Below are 27,268 nucleotides of genomic sequence, written 5' to 3' on the forward strand. Positions count from 1 at the left end.
AAGACAAATTCCGATCAGCCTCCTAGCGCTTCTTCTAAACATGAGAAAGAAAATCAAGGCAAAGATCAAAGAATAAATGAAGGCATGATCCACGAAGTAGATGAATCAATAGAGTCTACAATACAAAATGACAAAAATGATAGGCAAGATAAAAGAAAAATATCTCAAGAAACCTCAAATCCAGCTCTTCATATCCAGATTTGTGATGATGAAGAACAAGGAGACAATAATGAAGTAACTTCCCCTCCTAGGAATGAACTATTGCCCGAAGAAGTGCAAGTAAAAGAAGGAAGATCTTCTATCCCCGAATGGCTCAAAGAGAGGCTTACCAAAGAGGTAATAGAGGAAGAAGAACAACAAGCATTTTATTTAGAAAGTCTTCTAAACAGACCTCAAGAAGTCATTGAGAGAAAGAAAGCTCCAAAGATGTCTAAAATAATAAGAGATGATGCGGGCTCTAGAAAGATACAGATTGCCACTCCAGCGGTAGATAACTATGAGGATGAGATTATGGCAAAGGAATATGATTTGGAGACATTTGACTTAGGTCTACTCACTTATGAGCAAGCCATGGAGGAAGCAACCGACTCAGTGAAGGCGGTCAATGAGAAGCTAAAGGCCGAAATAGAGAAGAACAAAAGGTTAGAAAAGGAGGTGAATGCATGGAGGAACTATGTTCAACAATTTCAGCAACCATTGACACATCAAAGTCCGGCAGCCACACCACCTCCCTTGCTTCCCGCAGAGTCAGTTGATCATATGGAGAAAATGAGAAACTCAGCACAACTTCTAGAGGCATGGATCAGCAAATCCTTCACGATGGCCAATGAGTTTGTAAGAAGTATAATGAAAATACTTGGTAGAGCCATTCGAGTTCTTGAGATAGTTCATAACCTCATGATGGCAGTTGATACCTTCGGTCATACTAAGGACGTCACCATTCCAGTATTGCAAGCAATAAGGAAAGCACCTAGACAGATACTGGCACAAGAAGGGGTAATTAGAAAAGAATCAACTCCTAATCTGTTACAGTGGTGGACCTTGCTTCAAATGAAGAAACTCTTTTTTGAAGACATTAGTAACAAATGTAGTCAAGTTGAAGATACCGTCCATCCTATTTATGAAAAGATAATTGAAGTGATGTGCATCATTCTTGACAAAAGGGCAGAAATTGAAATAGATGTGGACATTCAAGAATTGGAGGACAGGATAAAAGTTATCTTTCAGGGAGAAGGTGGACCGATCACAGAAAAACAGTTAGATCTCATGCATGCCACTATGTTCAATATTGATAAGACAAAAGAACTTGAGCATGGATGGGGGATAACACTTCTTGCAGCCTTTGATGAAGTAATCCACCTAGAAGAACGTATGAAGAATCTACTTGAGATTCCAATTTATGAAGTTGAAAGTATGACATCCAGATTCATTGAATATGTCAGAAAGGAGGAGGAGAAAGGAAACAAAATTCTAGAAGAAAGTTTGTTATGATTCCACTTGGCATTTCATTTCCCTATTGGAGGATGCTTCCTCAATTTCCCTGTCGGCACATGTTGTCTTCTTATTGGTTGATTCATGATGATGATTATCTTGATAGGGTTTTCATTTGTATTAAACACTAATTAGGGTTTAGGTGGCAAGATCTTGGCCCTTGATCTTCATTCGATCTCGGCCCTTCATTGTATTTGGGAGTCTTATATAAGCTCCACTCATTTCATTTGTAATGGTTAATAGAAATGTTAATGATGTTAGTAATAGCAATAGAGTAAAAGAAAGAGTAATAGTGTTAGAATATTGGCAAGAGAAAGACTTGAAGAATTGTTGTTGTTTGGCTATTGGATCAATGAAACATTGAAGTTATGGTGTTTTTGCTTAATCCTTGAAGCTTATTGCATGTTTCTTTTGTCATCTCAAGTCAATCTTTTATGTTAGTTTTAGTGTTTAGATCAAATGATGGAATGTTGCACTTGATATATTGTGAAACTCGTTATCCATACCACTAGCTTTCCTGGTGATTGTAAGCGAGCCTTGTGTGGTCAATTGGAACTCTTGAAATTGTTTAAGTTCAATTATTGCTCAATCATTGATATGCATTCAACTAATGGTGTCTATGATTAGTAGTGATTTGAAAATCTTCAAACATCCTTAGACGATTGCACTCGTTCTAGTGGAGTTGTTCACCGATGGAGATACTATAACCAGTTGAGTTTCACTTGTATCATTTCTTCATTCATTCATTTTAGGATACCTTAGAACTTCTCTAAACCCCTATCTTTTGCCATTTTTTTGATAATCATTTAGTAGTCTTAGGAAGAAATTTCATTGCATATCATCTGCCAATCACTTCATGAAATCTTTTCAAACCATAAATGCCCCTTGATGAAACAGCAATCACAACGACCAACTAAGCTTATCCACAAGTAGTGATCCTATATATATGAGTCTTGGAGTCTTTTTGGGTGATCCTTAAGCTAATCTTCCGCATCCAAGAGAGGATAAGATACTTAAGGTATTTTATTCTGTGTTCGCATGTGCCTAAAAAACACATCGACAGGTTCTACTGTTAGTTTTGATCACTGATTATTCCTACTTGATCGCTGCCTTAAGATTGCCTATTTGTTCGCTTGCTTCTTCTGTACTTTCTGTTCACTTTAAAAACTCTTTTAAGGCAGGGATATGACAAAGGAGAACCTAAAAAGAAGAAAATTATCTAGAGAAATAATTATAGATTGGAATAGCAAATGGACCATAGGGAACTAGCAATGTTGATATCTAGAGGGACCCCAAGACACCATATTCTTTGATGAACAAAGAGCCAAAGACCTATACCTCCCACAAGATGAAGAAAGACCACCCATGGATATAAGCTCATGTAAAAACCAAGTGAATCTAAAGATACCCTTGAGATGAATGGTTGGGAGGCAAACTAGACCTAGATACTGTACTAAGGAACCATCCATTGCACCAAATTATAGGTTGAAGCCTAATTATTTGACCCCTCTCAACTCAAGCCCAATCACACAATCCCAAGCTCCCCAAACTTCAAAACCATGCATCATTTTGGGCTTAACCATTTCATCAATGAGGCACATCTTTGAAGGGATCTCTTGGACATGCACCTAGAAGCATTGGATCTCAATGAAAGAGAGTGAAGCATATCCCTTACAAACATGAGACTGAGAAGCACGCTAAAAGCAAACCACTAAACTAAATTCCTATATAGTTATACGAAGCCCTTTATAAGAGAAAAGAAACCTAGAAAGCGCATCCTTGGCGTTGTTAAGATCGTGACCTTAGTTTTACTAAGGACTAAGGTTGACCACAAGCTAGTAAAGATAACAAAACTCAAAAAGGTCACCAAGTTGTCTTTGCATGCAATTAGGAAAATGAGAGAGGACAACATCACCTACATGAATATGATGTCTAAGAAAATTCTCAAGTTCATCAATGTCATGTAATATCCCCAAATAAGATACTAAAAACAAGACAATAATTTCTGCAAACTAGGGCACAAATCTGATAATGAAAACTTTTACAAACTAGGGCATAAATCTGGAAATTTATTTGCATTAAAGTAGTTTCAAATTTCAATCCAACCCAAAAAGATTTATCAGAATTAAAACTGAAAGATAGAAAATTCTGATTATTATTATGCTTAAAAATGACAATTTAAACCCTTATAGCTGCCCAGAAATTTCCAGAACTAAGAATTAGACATTTCCATCAAATAAATGTGCAGATATCATACCAAAATATTCCAGATTTGGGTCAGAATATTTCTTCTAGCCCTAGCCAACCTTCCAAAAGTGGTGCTAGGCTCCAAATTGACCAGCATTAAGTCTGAAATTGATGCTCTTCAACAGTCATCCACTGAAAACTTAGAAATGAATGATTTGCAGCAGTGAATGTTCCCACATCTGAGTCTCCACCACTGATATTGTCCTCAATTTGGCCTCCAAACCTGATGAATTCTTGCAGCCCAAAGTAAACAATGTGCTAGGGTTTCACAACTAGAGTTCTTCCACCGAAACACACTCTTCTGATTAGGGAGAGGCCATATGTCTCACCGAAATCGGGGACACTCAAGGGTTTAATCCTCAAGCCAAGTTGCAGCAGCAGTCAACAGCAAATTTCATCACACAATAATCTCAAAATGAGCCTTTAGGGTGTTATATAACAACTCCTAACAATATGATTTACTCTCCACCCTCTAAACTTACTTCTTTATCTAAGGGCTCACAATAAAACCCTAAAATATGCTCTTATCATCCCCCAGAAGCTGGACGCCCCCTTCAGCAAATTGACACATGTTTTTAAGATGTCACTTAAGTACATGAAAAGGGGACAACTTAAGTCCCATGGCTAGGCATTGTTGATATTAATTAGGGAAGGGCGGATTCATATTGCCTTGGGCAACATTGGAATCCGCCCAAATAAGGTTTGGCCCCTCTTCCCTCCAACGTGGCCCTATCCCCCACGCTATATCAAATAAACACTCAACGCACTATCCAATAGGGCCGACCCTATTAACAAGGCAGATAAAAGGAAATAATTAAAAGTTTAATTATTGAAAAGCCGACCTAGTTAAGGAGTTCGCTCCATATAAATAAAAGATCAAGATTCATTTGTTACACACTCAAGTCAATTAGCTCCATCATCTTATGCGAAAATTTTCATACTTGCCTAAGTGCGAACTTCAGTCATCTGCAACTACAGCAACCTTCATCTACCATTAGGAGGTGCGAAATTCATCTTGAGGTGTTGGCAAAATTCAGTGAATGCACAGCGAACTGATTGGAGGTCTGCCATTCATACACACATAGCGAATTACTGGAAGGACTACCATTTATGTATACCAAGCGAACTGCTTGAAGGACTGCCATCTAGGTTATACACAGCAAATTCTTTGGAGGCCTACAATCTAGGGTAAGGGAGCAGCAGCACCTATCCTTCATATGACAGCAAGTGATTGTTGAAGGCAGTCACCTCATACCTCTTGTGATAGCAACATCTGAACCTGCAAATACACGAGATAAGTGTTGTAATGATTACATAACTATAATCCATAATCAGATCTAAGGATCTTTTCTGGCTAGGTTTTTCCTCCTAGGAGGTTTTCCCAAGGTAACTGTGTCTTGTTGTTAATTTGTTTATTTCTATGTTGTCATTTTCTTTCAGTTAAACAAACTAATTAAAAACTAAATCTAAATTCTAAGTTATGTCAATCTAAAAGTGTTAAAATTAACATGGTATCAGAGCTATAGGCTAGATCAACTTTCAGAATTCAATACTCCTTTATTTCCAGATTGTTGTCTCATTTTCAGGTTAGGTCAATGGGGCTGAAAGTTGAAGATAGGCTTGATGGGAATCTAAACTTTACTGCTTGGAAAGTTCGAATCAAGTTGGCTCTAGAGGAAGAAGATCTTCTCCAATTCATAGAAGCAAAAGAGCTAACTGAACCTACGGATGCAGCCAAGCTAAAACAATTCAAAAAGGATGCTATCAAGGCCAGGAAGATTCTCATTGATTCAGTCAAAGACCACCTAGTCACCTCTATTGCCTCATTTACCACTGCAAGGGAAATGTTTAGCCATTTACAAGGTACATATCAAATTAACAATCTCAGTAGGGCAATTACTTTAAGACAACAACTACTTAATATCAAAATGGCAAAAGAAGATTCTATTATTTCCTACTTTATGAGAATTTTAGAACTAAAGAATCAGCTAGGTTTAATTGGCCATAACATGGAAGATAAAGACCTTGTCATGATTGCCCTAAATGGTCTACCTCACTCATGGGAGTCATTTATCCAAACCATAAGTGGTAGGATTGAGTTACCCACCCTTGATCGCCTTAAAAATGACTGTATCCAAGAAGAGTCTCGCCTCATCACAAGAGGACAAACCAAAAGTCCCCATATAGATGATCATCACATGCTTGCAGCACAATGCAAGAAAGGGGGAAATTGGAAAAAACCTTATCCTAAAAGAAATAGGGAATTCAGACCATTTAGTTCCCAGCACCCTTGGAAGAAACCAAGAGATACCTCGCGTGTCCGTTGCTTTAGATGTGACAAATTTGGTCACTATGCTAAAGAATGTCAGCATAACCCTAACCAAAGTGAAGCCAACCTAAATGAAGTATCAGAACAAAATGATGATTTTTTATTCATCTCCTCTCGATCTAGCAGTGTTCCTTCAGATAGCAATACTTGGTTGATTGATAGTGGTGCCTCCAGACACATCACAAGCTACTGTGATCACCTTTCAGACTTAGTAGAAAAGGATACCAGCCTTCATGTAGTAATTGGTGATGACACTCATTATTCGGTAAGAGGTTCTGGCTCTACCTCTCTAAATTTAGTTTCTGGTATTTCCTTGCACCTCAGTGATATCTTGTTTGTTCCTGGAATTAAAAGAAACCTAATTTCCATTTCTGTTCTAGAAGATAAAGGTTATCAAATTGCATTTTCTGATGGAAAAGTTCTTGCATGGCCTAAAAAATCTAGTTTTAAATCTGCTCGTATAATTGGTCATAGATATGATAGTCTTTATAAACTCTCTACTAACCCTATCCAAGCACTCATTAATGAGGTTCCTGAATCCTGTGAGTTATGGCATAGAAGGCTTGGACACTTGCATTATCAAGCTCTTCCATCCCTTGAAAAGTTAGTCAAATGTATGCCTAAACTCGCTCAAATCCATGATAACACTTGTAAAGGTTGTGCTATAGGTAAAAATGTTAAAAGTCCATTTCATGAAAGTGAAAATAGAGCTAAAGACAAACTAGAACTTGTTCACTCTGATTTATGTGGTCCTATGTCTATAGCTTCTCCTAGTGGATTTCTTTATTATGTAATCTTCATAGATGATTTCTCTAGGAAAACTTGGATCTACTTCTTGAAATCTAAAGAATCCGATGAAGTCCTAAGTAAATTCAAAGAGTTCAAAGCATTAACTGAAAACTCCTCTAGTAAAAGAATTAAATGTTTAAGATCTGACAATGGAGGTGAGTACACCTCCAGTAGCTTTTATGATTTTTGTGTTGAGTCGGGAACTAAGAGGGAGTTTTGTGTTCCATACAATCCTCAACAAAATGGTGTTGCCGAAAAAAAGAATAGGACTATTGTGGAGGCTGCAAAGGCTATGATTCACGATCAAGACTTGCAGACCTCCCTATGGGCAGAGGCCTCCAGAACAGCAGTATATATCCAGAATAGATGCCCTCACCGTGTTCTAAAGAACATGACCCCTGAAGAAGCCTTCACAGGATCCAAACCAGACATCAGTCACCTCAGAATCTTTGGAAGTCCTGTTTATGTTCATGTGCCCAAAGAAAAGCGAACCAAGCTGGAACCCTCCAGAAGGAAAGGCATTATAGTCAGTTACAGTGAATCCTCCAAAGCATTCAGAATATACATCCCTGGTCAAAGGTATGTTGAGGTAAGTAGGGATGTTACATTTGAAGAAGATATTGCTTTTAAGAAATCAAAAGATTCTTGTGTTATTGATGAAACTAATGACAATCAAGATATAAATGTTGATTCTAACCCTGAGATTCAGAGGGAGCAAGTAGAACCTCCACCTCAAGATGATCATGATGATCCACCAGAGCCCATGAATCCCACTGATATTCCTAGTGACATTGTCGTTACCAAAAAGAGGCCTCTTTGGGTAAGGAACACCATTCAAGAAGCTGAAAGATTTGCTGCTCCCAGTGGCACCTTCCGTCAAACTAAGAGACCTCAGGTATTCTCCAACTACGTTGATTTGATGTGCAATCTCATTGAAACTGAACCTTGCAATGTTGAAGAAGCCTTGATTCATCATGCCTGGAAGCTTGCTATGGATGAAGAATATCAGTCAATCATCAAGAATGATGTGTGGGACATTGTGCCCAGACCCAAAGGTAAATCTGTTGTTTCCTCTAAATGGTTATTTAAAATTAAACATAATGCTGATGGTAGTATTGAAAAATATAAGGCTAGATTTGTAGCTCGTGGTTTTTCTCAAAAGGAAGGCATAGACTATGAAGAAACATTTGCTCCTATTGCTAGATATACCTCTATTAGAACTATAATAGCCATTGCTGCTGCTAGGGGTTGGAAACTACATCAGATGGATGTTAAGACTGCCTTCCTCAATGGTGTCATTGAGGAAGAAGTCTATATTGAGCAACCTGAGGGTTATGAAACTCAGGATAGATTAACTCATGTGTGCAGGTTAAAGAAAGCTCTGTATGGCCTTAAACAAGCTCCTCGTGCTTGGTATGAAAGAATTGATAAATACTTGCTAAGTCTAGGCTTTTGTAAAAATGATGCTGACTCTAACATATACTTTAAGGTAGCCAATGATGAAATGCTAATTCTAGTTCTTTATGTGGATGACTTATTCCTTACTGGTAAAGATGAACTTATTATTAGATGCAAGAAAGAATTAGCTTTAGAATTTGAAATGAAAGACTTAGGTCTAATGCATTATTTTCTAGGTCTAGAAGTATGGCAAAGATCTAACGAAATTTTTCTAAGTCAAGGAAAGTATACCATTGACATTTTGAAAAGATTTAGAATGATGGATTGTAAACCCATGTCTACTCCTATGGAATCTAACTTAAAGAAGTTAAGTGTTTCTGCAGCTAACTCTGAATTTGCAGATCCATCCGAGTACTGGCAGTTGATTGGATCACTGATGTATCTAGTTAACACTAGACCAGACATATGTTTTGTTGTAAATGCTCTCAGCCAGTTCATGAGCATGCCCAAACATGTTCATCTTGTTGCAGCCAAGCATATCCTAAGATACTTGCGAGGCACAGTTGGTTTTGGGCTGAAGTATCCACTTAACACTCCAATAACCTTGGAAGGTTATTCAAATGCAGACTGGGCTGGAAGCGTCAAAGATAGGAAAAGCACCTCCGGTATTTGTTTTAGCTTGGGATCCGCAGTAATCTCTTGGGCTTGCAGGAAACAATCTTCAGTGGCATTGAGTACTGCTAAAGCCGAGTATATTGCAGCAAGTGTAGCTTCTAGAGAAGCAGTGTGGCTTCGCAAGCTTCTTGCAAGGTTGTTTGGTCAGGCTTGGGATCCTACAGTTATTCACTGTGATAACCAGAGTTGTATTAAGATGTCCATCAACCCAGTGTTTCATGACAGGTCAAAACATGTGGAAACTCACTATCATTTCATTCGGGACATGGTGCAAAGAGGTGCTATTCAGCTGAAGTATGTCAGCACTAATGAGCAGGTTGCAGATATTCTTACCAAGCCTCTATCCAAAGTGAAGTTTGCGTATTTCAGGGACAGACTTGGTATTATGGAAAATGAAACCCTAATTGAAAGGGAATCTCAATCTCAGTAATACGTTGTGTTGTATCAAACCACCCTCTGCGGGCAATGTAAGGTGGTATTGCAAAAACTTCTCAGGGAGAAGTATAATTATTAAACATCCTCTGCGGGCAATGTAAGATGGTATTGTAAATGTTAAACCACCCTCTGCGGGCAATGTAAGGTGGTATTGTAAACTTCTCAGGGAGAAGTGTAATTAGTAACCATCCTCTGCGGGCAATGTAAGATGGTATTGTAAAAACTTCTCAGGGAGAAGTGTAATTGTTAAAACCATCCTCTGCGGGCAATGTAAGATGGTATTAGTGTAATTGATTGACCATCCTCTACGGGCAATGTAAGATGGTCAAAAAGATCCTCTCCACCCTCTGCGAGCAATGTAAGGTGGATCCAGTCTATGCTTGTGTGCAAGATGGAAGATTGTATTATGTAATTCCATTCCTTGCTTGTGTATGCAAGATGGAAGATTATAGTTATGTTCTCCTCCCTAATTAAGAGGGAGTGTTGATATTAATTAGGGAAGGGCGGATTCATATTGCCTTGGGCAACATTGGAATCCACCCAAATAAGGTCTGGCCCCTCTTCCCTCCAATGTGGCCCTATCCCCCACGCTATATCAAATAAACACTCAACGCACTATCCAATAGGGCCGACCCTATTAACAAGGCAGATAAAAGGAAATAATTAAAAGTTTAATTATTGAAAAGCCGACCTAGTTAAGGAGTTCGCTCCATATAAATAAAAGATCAAGATTCATTTGTTACACACTCAAGTCAATTAGCTCCATCATCTTATGCGAAAATCTTCATACTTGCCTAAGTGCAAACTTCAGTCATATGCAACTACAGCAACCTTCATCTACCATTAAAAGGTGCAAAATTCATCTTGACGTGTTGGCAAAATTCAGTGAATGCACAGCGAACTGATTGGAGGTCTGCCATTCATACACACACAGCGAATTACTAGAAGGACTACCATTTATGTATACCAAGCAAACTGCTTGAAGGACTGCCATCTAGGTTATACATAGCGAATTCTTTGGAGGCCTACAATCTAGGGTAAGGGAGCAGCAGCACCTATCCTTCATATGACAGCAAGTGATTGTTGAAGGCAGTCACCTCATACCTCTTGTGACAGCAACATCTAAACCTGCAAATACACGAGATAAGTGTTGTAATGATTACATAACTATAATCCATAATCAGATCTAAGGATCTTTTGTGGCTGGGTTTTTCCTCCTAGGAGGTTTTCCCAGGGTAACTGTGTCTTGCTGTTAATTTGTTTATTTCTATGTTGTCATTTTCTTTCAGTTAAACAAACTAATTAAAAACTAAATCTAAATTCTAAGTTATGTCAATCTGAAAGTGTTAAAATTAACAGGCATCCCTTTAAGTTACCCAAAAAAATGTGCCCAACTTTAAATAACTTAAGTTCCATTAAAATACCATAAGTTGCATAAAAAGGCGTGCACTCAACTTAAAATTAGAATTTAGAACAAGCCAAGGATTTCATTTCTTACCCAATGATGCTCTACTTCCTCTTCCTCATGGGTAATCCAAGGAAAGGACAGCCAAACTGCTGCTAATTGTTTTGATTTGAGTTAAAGACATTACATGTCAACACCAAAAAGCATTAGAGAAGGACACCAAGCTTGCTCGACTCTAAGTTGATAAAGTCAAAAAGCTCATGAGAATCATCCAACAATTATGTCATAGAGTCACATGATGGCAATGACAAGAGTATCATAAATACTATATCCCACACTTTTTTGGACAATAAAGACTTCAAAAGATCAATGACAAGCCTCTACAAAGCTAGCACAAAATATGAAAATGTGGTGAATAGTTTGCAGATCCATCGTAAGACTAACCTACCCCCTTGTCATGTTCCTTTTTCAAAATCAAATGAAAGGTTGTTTTCTCGAGGAGTCATTGGAGTTCAAGGATCAAAGTTGTTGTCTAACACATGCAGGGACCTATCGGAAGTTGAGGAATGAGGTTGCTTCTCGACGCATGCCAAGGAGCTGTCAAAAGTCGCAAATCAAGGTTGTTGCCTGACACATGCCAAGGACCTATCAAAGGTTGAGTATGTTGCCCAACGCATGCCAAGGAGTTGTCAGAGGTCGAGGATCAAGTTTGCTACCCGACGCATTGCAAGGAGCTATCAACGATCAGGGTTCAAAGCTACCACCTGACCCGTGCCAAGTCACAAGGAAGGAGGAACTCTGAACCTCCAACAAGAAAGTTTGTATGGCCTATAAGTCTGACCTACAATGTAACGTATGAAAGGCCCAATAAGATTGACTTGTGATGTAGCATATAGAATTCAAATTAGGGCCTTGGAGCCAATTTAGGTTTAGGCTGACTAGTTTTGTCGTTTAAGTTGCAGCATATAAAACTAGGAAAACTTTGCATTTTAAGATCATCCATGGACAAAAACCTATAGGAGGAAGTTATCAGTAGATGAAGAACCATTGGTTGCTAGAATTAGAGGACGAAAACCCTTTGGTTCTTGAGGGCATTCTCACTCAAGGAGTGCATTGGAGCTTCGAGGATTTGCAGGGAAGTTCAGTTGTTCATTTAAGTATTGTTTGCTGCACAATTGTAGTTGTTGTGTGTTGCCATTGTAATAACTCGCATAACAGTACTTTTGCTGTAGTGACCAAATTATAATCAATATAAGTTTCTACTGGAATTTGATTTATTTTGTGCAAGTTTATGTTTTAGCCAGCTAGTTATTGGTGTTGTTTGTGTGTGACTAATAGTTGTTGATGAGCACACAATTATACTAAGAGAGCGGGTGGGGGAGCGGGGGGTCGGGGTGAATCAATATAATACAATCTAGTACAGTTTCAAAACTTAAACAAACACAACAATAGCAACCACACAAGATCTAGCAATTATGCAACACAAAAGGAACACAAGGAGAACACATGATTTACATGGAAACCCTTACAAAAGAAAACCATGGCAAAATATTGCTTATATATAAATCTCTCTTACAATCTTCGTAGGCATCAACCTACACGAGACACCAATCCCTCTTATATGATTTGTAGGCACCAGCCCATTGGAGACACCAATCCCCACAACTGAGCACCAACTCAGCAAGAGACACCAATCTCTTGTTATGGTAGGTACCAACCTCTTCTGTTCTAAACCTCTTCAAAATTCTGCTAATATCTCTTCTCAAATCTAATCAAGATCTCTTCACAAATCTGCTCAAAACTCTTCTCTAATCTGCTCAAAAACTCTTCACACTTCTGCCTTGAAATCTCTCATGAATCTGCTCATATGTATCTCATTATTCTGCTCATATATCTGCTCAAATCTGCTACGTAAGTCTGCTCAAATCTGCCATATAAGTTTGCTCAAAGTCTGCAATAAAATTGATGTGATGAATGCTCTTTATGACTGCTCCAAAATAATGTGTTTATTGCATCAAGGTCTGCTCCAAATTCTGACCCAAACCTGCTCCAAATCAGGAAAAATGTCTGCTATAAATTTGCAATGAATTCTTCTCAAGTGTTTGCACATGTTCTTCATATGCATCTGCACTTATTCTTCATACAAGACTACATTTATTCTTCATAAGCATTTGCACATATTCTTCATATACATCTGCATTTATTCTTCTTTCATAATTCTGCTCACACATATCCTAGCTGCTACATTATTCCAAGCTAATCCTTCACATATATCTCTGCTCTATATCTGCTCTCCATCTTTTCTAAATCTGCTTTGAATCTTCTTTTAAATCGAATGATATTGCATTGGAAAACTTGCTTGATGACACTCCATTTATCTTCTATTTATACCTTTTTATGTCTTTTCACCAAAGTAGAAAACTATACATTTTCAAGTCGGCCTTAATTTGTTTTAAACTTCCTTATAGGGAATCGATCTCCATGAAACAAATTTAATTTAAACAAATTTAATTTAAACAAATTTAATTTACTTACTTTTTCATTCTCTTCCTTCAAGGTGGCACTTAACCAGGCGTGAGTCGGCCCATGCTTTAAGAGTTAATTTAAATTTATTTTACTTATTTCAACTTCCCTATAAGAGGCGATTACATAGGGAGTCAGCCTCTTCAACAAAACTTATATTATTCCTCTCTTAAATCTCTTTTAATTCCAGCGCTAATCATAGTAATTCAATTTAGCATACAACTGATGTCTTTTACAAGTCGACCACCGCTTGCATAAACTGTGATAACAATTTCTTTGACGTAGCAAACTGATATCTTCTTTGACATCAATGATAAACTATCTTGGCGTAGCATGACATCAATGACAATCTTGTCCATTCCCCTTTGACATCAATGACAATATTTCCAACAGCTTCTGTTTGGATATAGCTTGGTAAAGATTGTTATTTTTATTGAAAATTTTGGAAAGGGGCATTGCAACTCTGGCCTTCAAATTCCTATCCTCTAGCACCTTGAAAAGAAACTTGTCAAATACTATAGAATAGAGTTTCACAAAATTATGCCAGATTATGATAACCTCATAAATGCTTGGATTATAAATATCTTCAAATTTGAAATGGAGTGGACAATATGTTGTCATCAAGTAGAGGGGAACCTAGTGTTAAAACTTGAACCAGAATATGAAAATCTGAGAACAGAAAGTAAAGAATGAAACACAAATGAACAAGCCCTTATCCTGGGAAAACCCTCCACCTGAGGGTGAAAAACCCAGCCCACTCAAAATTAACTTTATTATATCTCAGAAAAGAATACAACTGATGATAGTCTCATCATACTATCAATCATAATAATATGAGTTTGATTCTCTATGAATCAATCATAAAATGAACTCAGCTGATACAACTTGAATATAATCCAAAACCTTCAAATATCTGAAACTCTGTATGCAGAAGGAATATACAATATTTCTGATCTGACAGACCCAATCACAAAGAAAAGAAGCCGATATATAAAACTCTCGAAGAAGAAGAAGAGAGTACGAGACAAGGAAGAATAATAATATAGCACATCGGAATTCCTAGTGAAGAGTCACACGAAGGGAGAGGGAAAGGCACGGACAGTTACACCTGCACCGACAGCCTCATCACCTTCACCGACAGCCACATCACCTCCACCGTCAGCCGTAGCAACATTAAAGGTCACCGACAGCAACCAAGACAATACGAGAACAGAAGCTAAAGAGCTGAAACTTAGACGAAATAAATCAGGTCACTGCATAGATGATCTCTATCGCTGCTATATCTTCAACACCTAGAACAAACAATCTCATTGAATAACTATGAACAGGGTATGCAAGTGAATCAACACAATACTTGAGAAAATCTAATTGTATTCCCTCACAATCAGCTACTTTATTGGAGTAAACTTCAAAATAGCTCCACAAACAAGACCTATAGAAAACATATGATGAGAAGGAAGAGAGGACTCTAGTGCTAAGCTGATTAGGGATATCATAAAGAGAATTAGCATAGGAGACCCAAGCACATGGGTTGATATGAACAATGAGAGTGTTCCTTGAGAGGAGGGTACACCTCAAGATTTTGGGAGAGTGATGGAGAGCAACAAGGAGCAAGAGAGATCCTTTAATCATCAACAAAAGATGGTTACATAGGATTACAAACAAGGGGTAGTATGTTGGCAACAAGTGCTAAACTAAAAAGTAGTCATTTGTACATTAAATGATTCTCACAATACATAATGACACGTATCTTATCCACTTATTTATTTACACATCATCATAACAAATTGTCTTATCTTCTACCTATACATGCTCTACCAACCTGACTCCCTCACCATCCAAAGATAACTTGACATCGTTAGCAATAACGGTCAAGAACTAGATACATTATTCTTCATGCCACCAATGCCAAATTATTTCACTTATGTTTTTGCAATTTGGTAGTTCGCTTCAAAAGAATTTTTTTGTCCCGCAGACATATAATAGATCTGATAATTGTTCCCCATAAAGATGCATGTTATGCTAATGACATGAAACAAAAGTGGATTCTTGTGGGAAAAAATAAATAAATAAAGGGTTCATAATTATGTAGAAAAGTCACCAAGGGTTTGAAAGAAGCAGAGAGGTGTGTTATGCAAGCACAATGTAAAGGAGTTGGAGTAAAAGGGAAGTTTCTTTCATTCAGAATACACATGAGAAAAAAATTGGGCGAAAAACAAAAAAAGGTGAAAACAACACAAACAAAACAAATGTACAAGCTACAAGAAATGCTTAATGACAAGCATGTGGAGAGAAGCATAAGGTGTTACACAAAACCATTTATGAGCTCAGAAAATTTACAGCCTTGCCTTACCAACCGAGAGGTAAAGAATGGAACTAGGTAACCTTGAGACCATGAGGACAAGCAATTATGAACAAAGGCTTAAGACAACAGTAGGGTTTACAAGGCTGAAACACAAGGAGAATGGTATGTCATCCTTCAACTTGCAATGAATAGGAAAAGTACTCAGTCCAGATAGATTTGTATTGATGATATTTGTATATCTAGGTGGTAGCTTTGCATGTGATGTAGCTTTTCAATTCCTATAATCATGTATTTTATTTGTCCAAGTAGTTTATCCCTTTTAAAATATTGTGTGCATGGAACAATTGGTTTCTGCTTTAGCCGGTAAGAAGGTGTTGTTCATGGGTTTAGAGTTAAACGTTTTCATTCATAAAATCTATACAAAATTGTTTGTGAGACCAGAGTTATTACTAGTATTGTGCTCCAATAGGCAAGATATTATTTCATTATTGCAAAACCCCCTAGGAAATATTGTATAGTTTTAATTATTGTATATTTTGTCTATAGCTTAGTGTCTAGGGTTAAATTTCAGAAAGCTTACCCTTATAATTTGAAAAGAGGTTTTACCTCACAAACTGCTCTAATTTGAATTGTCTCGAAAGAGACAAATTAAAAAGGTAGGATCTCCAATCACTACTACAATAACAAATTACGATATTGTATGTCTTTGATTCGAAAATTAAAAAAGGAATTAAATAAATCTAATTATGTGCAAAAGTGAATACAACTTAAGGTGACACCAAGTACAAGATGAGACTTCCCTTAACATACTTGACCAACTTAATCTGATGATAAAACCCCTTAGTCATTTTTAGTCACTTGGAAAAAACATGAAGATCACCCAATGAAACAAAATTCTAAACTAGTGCCTTATCAATTAGGCAATAGGGTCAATGAATATTGTGTGCCATAAAGTATATGGCACTAGGAGATCAAATATATGAACCACAACTAATATCATATGCCTTACTATGAAACATGGTCCCATGAAGATGACTTAACCAGGCAATTACGTCTAAGAAGCGCATGCATGGTGATATGTACCCAAATGTCACTAGACACCAGAATTTGAAAAATGTAGATGTCAGAGTTATAATTCACCTCTGTTTGCCAGTTACCTCAAAACAGAGGAGCAATTAAAGATTAACTCCTCTTTGCAAAAATTGGAGGTAACAGAGTTGTTCTTCACCAATTGACTGAATATCAAGTTTTTATTATCCAATCGTCATATTTTTGAAAAATTACTCACCAAGTTTTCATATAAAAAGTACATAAGCAGTTAGATTTTCCAAACTATACATATATAAATAGCACATTTTATATTTTCTCCTTATAAATCAACTACAAAATATATATAAGTAAACATATGTAAATAGAAAATTTTATGTTTTCTCCTTAATTCATCTACAAAATATATATCTCTAGTCTTTTAAACTGAAAATATTGACGTAGCATTCTATACTTGTTAAAAATATCCGCGAGATGAGATTTAGTGAGAAATACCACATAGTAGTGGTCTCTGAGACAAAGTTTACTCCACGCGGCAAATTGAGTTAAACTTAAAGATAGATTGGAGGACTTACGGTTGGGAGCAAGAGGAACCTTGCAGAAGTACCACCGCACGTCGTCCCCATCTGAAGGACTCTTGGTCCGTGCCAAATATTTGTGTCGCGCTTTGCTCTGCTCGATTATGTCTTCCAACCTCGCAATATTCGATGGCGTGTTCTTTAAAGCGTCCAAAGAAGAAGGAACCTCCACTCCCGTTTTCTCTCCTGAACTCGATGCCACTGTTTCCATCGATCCAGTGCCATCGAAAAACCTGAATCCCTTAATTGACGCATCTGATCCAGACGCGCCTTCCATCACACGAGACGAATCAAAAAGCGTATTACCTCCCCTTCTACCTCAATAAAGCATTGCACAAATCCTTATCCAAAAACTGCAAACAAAACTGGATTTCAATGGCAAATTCTTGTAATATTCTGTCCGTAAATATTTTCTAGTCAAAATTCAGTGGTAATTGGTGATTGTTGACAGCGGTGGCCTGGTATGTCCGCCGCATTTAGTAGTTGAAATGTAGTTTATTCACGCTGAGCTAAATGGCCATATCGAAAGGAAAAAGTGTCCTATAATTTGATGTGGAGAGATCTTCAGGTGGCGGGACATGGAGGGTATGGTATAAAAGCTTCGGATTTCCGTCGGCATTCAAAATTTCCAAAGGAAGTTTGGCCATTCATGTTTACTTGGGCGACTCCCTCCGCTTTTAGGAGACCATCCGATACAAATTAGGTGCTCTAAAGGGAAAGACTGCTAGACTAGACTAGTAGGTTAGGATAGCGTGTTGGGGTTTAATTATGAAATATACACTCACCGCCTTCTCCAAGTTTGCATATAAAATGGAAAAAATTCAGGAATGGTAGTTGGCTTTACACCTCATTAGAATATCTTGCGCCAAGCTATATGCTACATCATAGTTTGTATCTTGGGTTAGAATGCATTTTTCCTTCGCACGATGGCCTCTCCTTTCTACCTCTACCTCCTATAATTAGCACCTCTCTTGCCATATGTGGGGAAAGTGCCATTTGGAATGGCTTGAGGCAAAGTAGAGCAACCCTTGACGCCTATCTTGGATTTGGATGCAATTTAGGGGTAAAGAAGAATGGTAACTCACTCAATAAAAGGGGATTGATAAAGTGGATGGTAGTATAATGGAAAAGGCTTCTAATAGGAAGTGGTAGGGTTATGAGATATGAAGAAAGGGGAGGGTAAGGTTTTGTTCTTTGTTGAAATAATTTTGTTTTTTTATCTTTTATGTTTCATGATTTAAGTTTGAGTGTTTTAACAATGTTTGGAATTAATAATAAGAAGTTCATCGAATTTAGTGGGTTGATCTTGTTGTTGATCTTAGAAATAAAGTCAATTTAGAAAGAATCAAATGAGAGATGGTTTAAGGTCAATTTTGATGGTGCATTTATGGGCAACCCAAGGGAGTGTAGAGCAAAATGTGTATTTTGTGACCATCACAGAAGAATCATCGCATCTAAATCTAAATATCTAAGAAAGGGGATGAACAATGAGGCCGAATTTTAGGTAGCCCTCATGACTCTGCAACGTGCTCGAGAGTAAAAGGTGAATTGGATTCACTTTTTGGGCAACTCGCTCCTTACTATTAATTCTATTAAACAAGGATACACACAAAATTGACAATTGGGGAAATGACTTTTGCCTATAGAAAATTACTCGAGAGGAGTTTGAGGAATATAAAGTCAGGAGTTTAAGGAATATAAAGTCAGGAGTTTGAGGAATATAAAGCCAGCTGAGTTTGAGGAGTTTGAGGAATATAAAGTCAGTTGCATGGCAAATGAGTTGTCTAAGAAAGCAGCTGAGGTGGGTGTTGTGTGAATGACACAATCCTAAGAATTGCAAGACAATGTCAAGATTTGTTGTGATACCTAGTGGTGAGGGAACGATGAGGAAGAACAACTCAAAAATCATAAAAAACGGTGATCGAGCTATGACAAGACAGGAGCATTTATGTTTCGATAATGGAGGCGTCAAGAGGTTCAAGATAGAAGTGTGTGTAGTTATTAATCCTAGTTATTTCAAGGCCCATGTGAATTGCCACTTCATAGAATTGCTTGACGTACAAGGAAAGATGGGCACTCTGATTAGGTTGGTTTGAAACAAGAGGCAGATGGCATTTTTGGGCGAAGTAACAAAACAAAGGATGCTTAGGGTGTTTAAGAGAAGTCATGGGTTGGTTGTTCATGCCATAAAAAATTTGCTTGGGGATCATTTTCTAAGGCAAGACCATCAATACAAAGTTAACTTTGATATATCGGCCATATTCTTGCCATTAGTCCTTAACACTAGCGAGCTGAATGAAATGGCATTGACCCTCTACAATAAGTTAATCAAGAAGAGGTTCTGTGGGGAAATGGAAGATGTTCTCAACAATGTGGAGCCTAGTGTAGGTATACCTTTGCCAAGGGACTACTACATGGTTAGGCAAAATGGACGCATTGTGGAGTGGTTTTTGCTCACACGGACCCATTGGAGATGCCAAAGTTCAAAACAATAACGACCAAGGGGGTGCAATATCTAAAGCATGTTATGGGTCTGATGTTGGCAAAGGGACTAGAATGGTTGAAGGCTTTCAACAAAGAAGAGAATCGGGAGGATGTAGACATGAGAGAAATTTAAATGATGGAAGAGGAGTTGGAAGCAAAGGAGTGTTTGGAAGATCTCCTAGTGATTATGGATCATAGTGAGTGTGGGTGTAATTGCCCCTGGAAGTCAAGCAAAAAGATTTAGGTCGAGTAGAATGGTGGTGATGCCTCGATGATGGTGTCAAGTGAGTTTTGTTGGTTCGGTTGTGTTTTTTGTTTTTTGTTTTTTTGTGAAAAATGTTTGTGGAAGCCATAATGGTGGATACTTTTTTGTAGAAATATATGTAATGGGTCTAAATATTAGGCGTATAAATGATACAATCAATAGTATAGGGGTACACAACCATAGGGAATAAGATGTAGTAGATGGTTTGGGAATTCATGGCTCAGTCGCCTAGTGAGGTGATATAGACAAATATACAATATGTAATGCCTTTTGATTCTAATACATGGGTGCAACCCCCTTAGGCTGAGTTTCATCGATCAAAAAAAATTTTAAGAAAGAGAAAATAGAAGAAATTGATAGAGTTCTAATTTAAAATGTGAAATGATATAAATGATCATAAAAGTGCAACAATGTGCTAGGCAGAAAAATATACTTGACAACATTTTGTATATTTTGTACAAAGTCACAAAATTACTTGATAATATTTTGTATATTTTGTACAAAGCCACAACATTTGTCAATGCACCCAATGTGAAATTTTTGACTTTGTCCAACTTCTATGGTAATTTGCAAGGGAAAATGAAGTATGATATGAAATGGCGGTATACACATATTTGCACATTTATTTACAAAAAAACATTCTAAGTCATGCATGTAGATTATGGAAAAGTCATATTTGTTAAGGAATAATAGGTCTTCTGAGCTAAACATGTTGCAATTGAATTGTGGAGAAGTTGATTGAAACTCAAATAGTAGAAAAAGCTCCATTGGCACAACGAACAAAGTAACAATGTTAAAAGCGAAGAAAAAAGACATGTTTAAGCTCAAAGGGTAAATTTTTCATCCAATTGGTTAATATGTGTAGACACCTAAAAATGTCCATAACATCTGTATCACCTAATTCGTCTAATCATCATATAGTTCTTGATTTTATCTAAGTCATCTAATCATCCTATTACTTGGTACACATATGACACTACCTTATCACCTAACACCTAATAAATTAATTAAATAATGATAAATAGCGGATAGTTTAAAAATAAGTTATAAACTAAAATCTAAATTAAAAGCAATTTTCTATTATTAATATTTATTATGACTAGACAACATATAATTTAAAAATAAGCTAGACTATAATCTAAATTAAATAGAAAGTTTCTTTTTAATTTTGATTATAGTCTAACTTATTTTTAAATTATCCGTTGTCTAGTCATAATATATATATATATATATATATATATATATATATATATATATATATATATATATATATATATATATATATATATATATATATATATATATAAAAGTAAGAAACAAATCTAAATTAAAAAGCAACTTTCTATTATTATTGTTTATTAAATGTAAAACAAATTATATTTTTAAATCTAGATTTAAAAAAGCTTCTAATTTAAAAAATTATATTTTTATATCTAGATTTAAAAGGAACTTCTAATTTAAAAATTTGTGTATTTAAATCTAGATTTAAAAGAAACTTTTTTTTTTGTTGTTGCATGCAAATCATTTCATATTCTTAAAACTAAATTCTAATAAATATTAATCATATGAAATTTCTTAATCTATGATAAAGATTTTTTAAATTTGATATTTTTGGGTGTTGTCTACATAATTTTTTTTTTATAAAATATAGGTATGCTAGTGTTATTCACCAATTCGTCCACATTAATTAAATAAATTTCACTATTGAATTTATCCATTAAACCACTCTTTATATTCACATTGATTAAATTATTTTGTGATTATTTGATTAATTCAAATAATTTATCCCCTTCATTCATATTAATTAAATAATTTTTAGTTATTTAATTAATTCATCATTTTATTCTTTTAGTGCATATTAATTAAATAATTTTTAATTATTTAATAAGTTCATCCATTATTTCTTCTAGTCCATTATAATTAAATAATTTTAATTATATAATTAGCTAATATATCCTTTGTAATAAATATATTTTTTTAATTTATTTAATTATTTTTTCAAAATTTATCTCCTTTAAAAATTAAAAAAATAAAAATTTATTCATATTGTTGTCATGCACATGAATTAAATAAGTTTAATTATGTAGTTCTATTAATATTTCCAAGTGCGCCTCTTAGTTACTCATCAAACAAATCCACTTCACTTATATGTGCAACTAGTCGATTATATTTTTTGAGTATTTAATTAATTCAAATAATTTATCCCCTTCATCCACATTAATTAAATAAGTTTTAGTTATTTAATTAATTCATCAATTTATTCCTTTAGTGCATATTAATTAAATAATTTTAAAGTATTTAATTAGTTCATCCATTATTTCTTCTAGTCCATTATAATTAAATAATTTTAATTATATAATTAGCTAATATATCTTTTGTAATAAATATATTTTTTTTATTTTATTTTTTTAAATTCAAAATTTATCTCCTCTAAATATAAATATAAATATTTTTTTATTCATTTTTAGAGGAGATAAAAAATTTATTCATTTTTTATGCACCTCTTAGTTACTCATCAAACAAATCCAATTCACTTATATTTTTTGGGTGTCGTAGATGCTTTAAAACCGGCCATGCAATTGGGAATTGTGGACTTGAGAAGAAAAACCTTGTAGTCTCATGGTTGTCGAGGGTTTCTTACCGGCATTACACAGTTAAGAAATCTTTGGATTCTTCTAAAGAGTTGTTGGGTGCTGGGGTTTCAACTTTGGTCGACTCGGATTCTTTATTGGTAATGAATTCTTCAGATGCCACTACAAATGTTCCTCTGATTAAAGATGTTGTTATACAGGTTGTTGTTGTCTCTTCTGTTGAAAATGGTTTGATGTCTCTTACCCTGCCGACTACTTCATAGTGTGTTGGCACAACTTCTGCCCCATCTGTTGGTTGTGATCATGTGCCCGTGATGACTCTTTTTTCCAGTCCGGAAAGATTGGTGTTGGGCCCTTCGGATTGGTCAGTTGCGGCAGCTAAAGTTGACGATGGATGGATTACTGTAAAGGGGAAGATTCAAAGACATCCAAGCCTTCTTTTGATATGACTCTTCGTTCCCACAAGGCCAATTGCAAATCTTGAGGGCCCTTGTATTTGGTTGTTTGGGCTGGTTTTACTGGCCCTTTCTTTGTATGGGTTGCCTGTTGTCTTTAGGGGCAGTCCCTGTTTTTTTAGTTGTTCTATCTAGCTGGGCTTTCAATGCTTTATCTATTTTATAATCTGATGTAAAGGGTTTCGGGGACCCTTCAAAACTTGTTTTTCACTAAATAAAAAACAAGTCGATTAATCCATGCACTCATTTAACTCCCAAAATTAGTGCTCTTGGCCTCTAAATCATTCTTATCTATTGATTCTTCTAATCAATCACATTCGTTGATCAATATCATGCAAATCTATAAATCAACACATCTATCATCAAACCACCTCTCCTTTAGACAATATCAATCATCAAACAATATTAATCAAGTATCAATATTGTATCAATCTCATATCTATAAAACTAGCAATTGCACCTTGGTGTGCAATGGGTACGCCAAAGATGCGTGGAAATTAAATTAGAAAACTTCTTGATCTATTTTTTGCATAATTTTATGGAGTACATGAAGCTCCATTATCAACAACCTTATTTTATGTTTGCAATAGGGACAAAGAAAGAGTGCAGGAGAGAGGGATAGAAAGAAGGAGAGATGAAGAGGGGAAGAGAGAGATGGAGATGGGTAAGGAGAGGGATATTAAGAGGAGAGGGAGAGATAAAGATATGCATCTACCTTTATTTCACTACTTACCACTTGGACTTGATTATTAGCCTATTTTAGGATAAATCTAAAGTTATGAACTTGTCCCTTTCAAATTTATAATTCAAGATTCAAAGTTCTTTGATTTAATCCTCCACCATTCCACCTTTGTTTGATGAGACGTGCATGTTTGATGACATTCAATAAATTCATTCAAATCATTTTGTACAATCAAATGGTCATCTCAAAATAAACATTCTAGAGCATAGGGATATATTACAACCTAGTGTAATAAGAAGAGTAGAGAAGTTGCATACTTAAACACTTACATAATATTTTTATGATATTAAATGTATGGATATTAATGAACTAAGAAAAATCTCTATGATATAGCAACAATTCTTTAACGAATTAAATTCTAAAATCTCATTCATTTTATCTTATTCTTCAAACTAAGTACCACTCTCATTTACATTTAATTTTCTATCTTAACAGTCAATTATTCAAAAATAATATATTTACAATACATATAATTTAATCAAAACTTATTTATACTTGTATACACATTTAATAAATTAACTTCAATAACATCATATGAACATTTTTCCTTTTAAAATATATATCATTCAAATATAAATAAATCATTAATCTTTAATCATTAATATCATAAAATATGATTCTCAACACAAAAACACTAATGTATTTTCAATATAAAAAAAAAAATTCAACAAAGAGGAGAAAAAATCATTTATAACAGGTATCACTAGCAGTTTCTAGGACCTGTCTAACAATGCGTTCAGATTTCTTTGTTGATGACTATTGCAAAGCTTTCAAAATTCATTTTCTTCCTCAAATGACTCCAAGCATACATCGCATAAATCATCCACCTCTGTCAGTGTTAAATCTCTGAATGCCAAAACATGCAAAGTTTCTTTGATTCAACGATAAGAGACAGAAGAAGTTGGAATAGTGGGTTCGGACAAGCGTTGCAAATTAGAGTCATGGGTACTGTGCAGGCCAATCGAAGAAAGAAGACCATGAATTGCAAAAGTAGTAAAATCTAAGGCAAATCCCAACTTGAATCATGGGACAGACAAAACAGCCTGAATCGATATCATTTTATGAATTCCTAACGCACGACCAAATAATGAGGTGTCATCCAGAAAGCAAGAGTACGGTAATCAGGAAAGGTAGGAAAATGGTGTATGTAGAAAATACCCTAACTCCACTGAATGGAATCCAACGGAGATGGTTGTATCGAAAAAATACCAACATTAAAAATCTGACAGAAGAAGCCGGCAATGGGTTGGGACAAGCGTTGTAAATCAGAGCCGTGGGTACTGTGCATGACAACCAAAATCCTTTTATGATCTTGAAATGCGCCAAGAAATAATGATGTGTGATCTAGAAAGCAAGAGTAGAGTAATGAGAAAAAGGGGTGAAAATGGTGTATATAAAAAATACCCTAACTTCACTAAGTGGAATCCAATCGGCTAACGTAAAATCCGATAGAAGAAGCCCGACATCAGACTCTGAATTTTGGTGGGGAGTTCCCCACAACTCACTCCTTCAATATCCGAGATAAGGAAAAGTTGTTGATAGCTGCTGCAAATGTGTGACGAAATTAATTTTAGTTGCAAATAAAAATGAAGAGGCAAGAGTGATTTAATCATCTTGTGTATACACCTAAAAATGGTCTGAAGATAATGAATTGAATAAGCAATTATTTAATTAATCCTCATCCCCAATTTAATTAAATTCATCAACAATTTGGTTAAATCCTCCATTTTCATCTACTTATTAATAAATCTAAGGATTTATTTAATAGGTTCATTTCAATCCTCCTTGATTAATTAATTCCCCATCCAAAATCATTTCTTCTAATCCCCTAATTAATTAAAACAAATTAAATTCACGAGTTGTTGAGATTAATTAGCCTTTTCCTATTATTTGAATTTTTAAATTTAAATTCTCCTAACTTCTACCACTCCTACACCTAACCATTCCTAAACCTAACCCATTCTACCTACCCACAAGTTCCCCTTCATCCGACCTCTTCTAAAAGCTTTGTGACACTTGTCACTAAGTGTTCCCTTTCATCTAAACCCTTCTAGAAGCCTCTTGACACTTGTCACCATAGAAATGACAAATGTTCCCTTTAATCCAACACCTTCTTCAACCTCCTCCAATTCAACCATTGATATCTTCAGATCAATCTTGACTGTTGATTCCTGCCACCTCACCCCTAGCCTTGGGAAATCCTATAAATAGACCTCATTTTGGAGCACAAAGGGTCCAAATTTCATATCATTTTTACATCTTGATTGATTCATCTCATTTGCATTCAAGCATTGATACTATAGGCATCTAGCTTCTAGTTTATCATTTCAAGCATTGTTATCATGTTCAAACCTTAGCTTAATTGCATCTTCATTCTAGCTTATTTTCTAGAATAATCATGAAATCATGTAGCTTAATCATGCTATCTATATACGGTGAAAATGGATAACAACAATAATTGAAAGACTAAATGAATTCAACCACAAAACCCTAGCCTAACAACAACAAAGATCCACCATGACATATGAAGAATACCTAAGACAATGCAAATCAAATGAAATCACAAAGATTATACCATCACATGTCCAATAGGGTTTGAATCTTCATTCTTCCTATCTCCATTGATCTTGCTTGATATATTTGCTCTCAGATTTTATATGCACAAGAGCTCAACAAAGAACGGAAATGTGGTTGTCAGTAGGATCGCATATGAAAGTTCAAAAGCATAGTGTAGTCAAATGATCATTGGGGGGTTGATAATGAAGGAAGCATCTCCTTATATAGAAGACACTATATGAAATGGAGAGATAAGATTGAGAGGTGTAAAAGATAAATGGTTGGCTATGATTAGAGGGCAGGTAGAGGAAATAAGAAAATAATGAGAGGGTAGGTAGTGTAGGAATTAAGAGATGAATGACATGTGTCATAGGTAGAAAAGGTTAATGAATTAATTAAATAAATAAAATTTATTTAATTAATAGAGGAAGTGGGATCAATTAAATAAATAAAAGTATTTATTTAATTTAGAAAAAGGATAATTTAAATAAATAAATGTATTTATTTAAATGAGAAATAAGGCTGCTAGAGGATAAATGAATTAATTAAATAAATAAAGATTTATTTAATTAATAAAAGAATTAGGCTAAAATAATTAAATAAATAAAGATATTTATTTAATTAAATATGGACAATTTTAGGTGTCTACATTTTGCCCCTCTTCGAGACAATGCAGTTTGTCGCATTGTTTCAAAGAAGATAATATGAACTGATACGAAGTTGCCCCAAGATGGGAATGATATGCCCCCTCGAGAGATTGGATGAAAATGTCTGGAAAGATCGCAGACAATCTCTCGATAATAAAGAACGGCTAGAATGGACTGACCGGATAGGATAGAGTGACAGAGTTATGGGATGAAGAAGACTGACTTGGGAAATGAGGGTTAGGGCTAGGGTAGTCTATAAGATAGACCACGAGGGGAAAATATCCTCATTGTCATCCACACGTCCAA

The 27,268-nt window shown here is 35.6% G+C and overlaps 1 protein-coding gene across 9 annotated transcripts in view; it reads right to left on the bottom strand.

Moving 5' to 3' along the window:
• LOC131072233 (phospholipase SGR2) overlaps positions 1 to 18,047 on the bottom strand; it is a 269,214-nt gene extending 251,167 nt beyond the window's left edge. For 4 of the 9 annotated variants that reach the window (XM_058008349.2, XM_058008350.2, XM_058008351.2 and 1 more), the window contains exon 1: positions 17,220 to 18,040. In XM_058008349.2, the coding sequence (XP_057864332.2) occupies positions 17,220 to 17,499 (280 nt within the window). In that variant the 5' untranslated portion in view covers positions 17,500 to 18,040. Of the gene's footprint in view, positions 1 to 17,219 lie in introns of all 9 variants that reach the window. The other 5 variants (XM_058008348.2, XM_058008352.2, XM_058008353.2 and 2 more) reach the window with 5 other exon arrangements.
• Between the last annotated feature and the right edge of the window lie 9,221 nt (positions 18,048 to 27,268).

This window comes from Cryptomeria japonica, chromosome 6 (genome assembly GCF_030272615.1).
Source record: "Cryptomeria japonica chromosome 6, Sugi_1.0, whole genome shotgun sequence".
In the NCBI taxonomy this organism is placed as follows: Eukaryota; Viridiplantae; Streptophyta; class Pinopsida; order Cupressales; family Cupressaceae; genus Cryptomeria; species Cryptomeria japonica.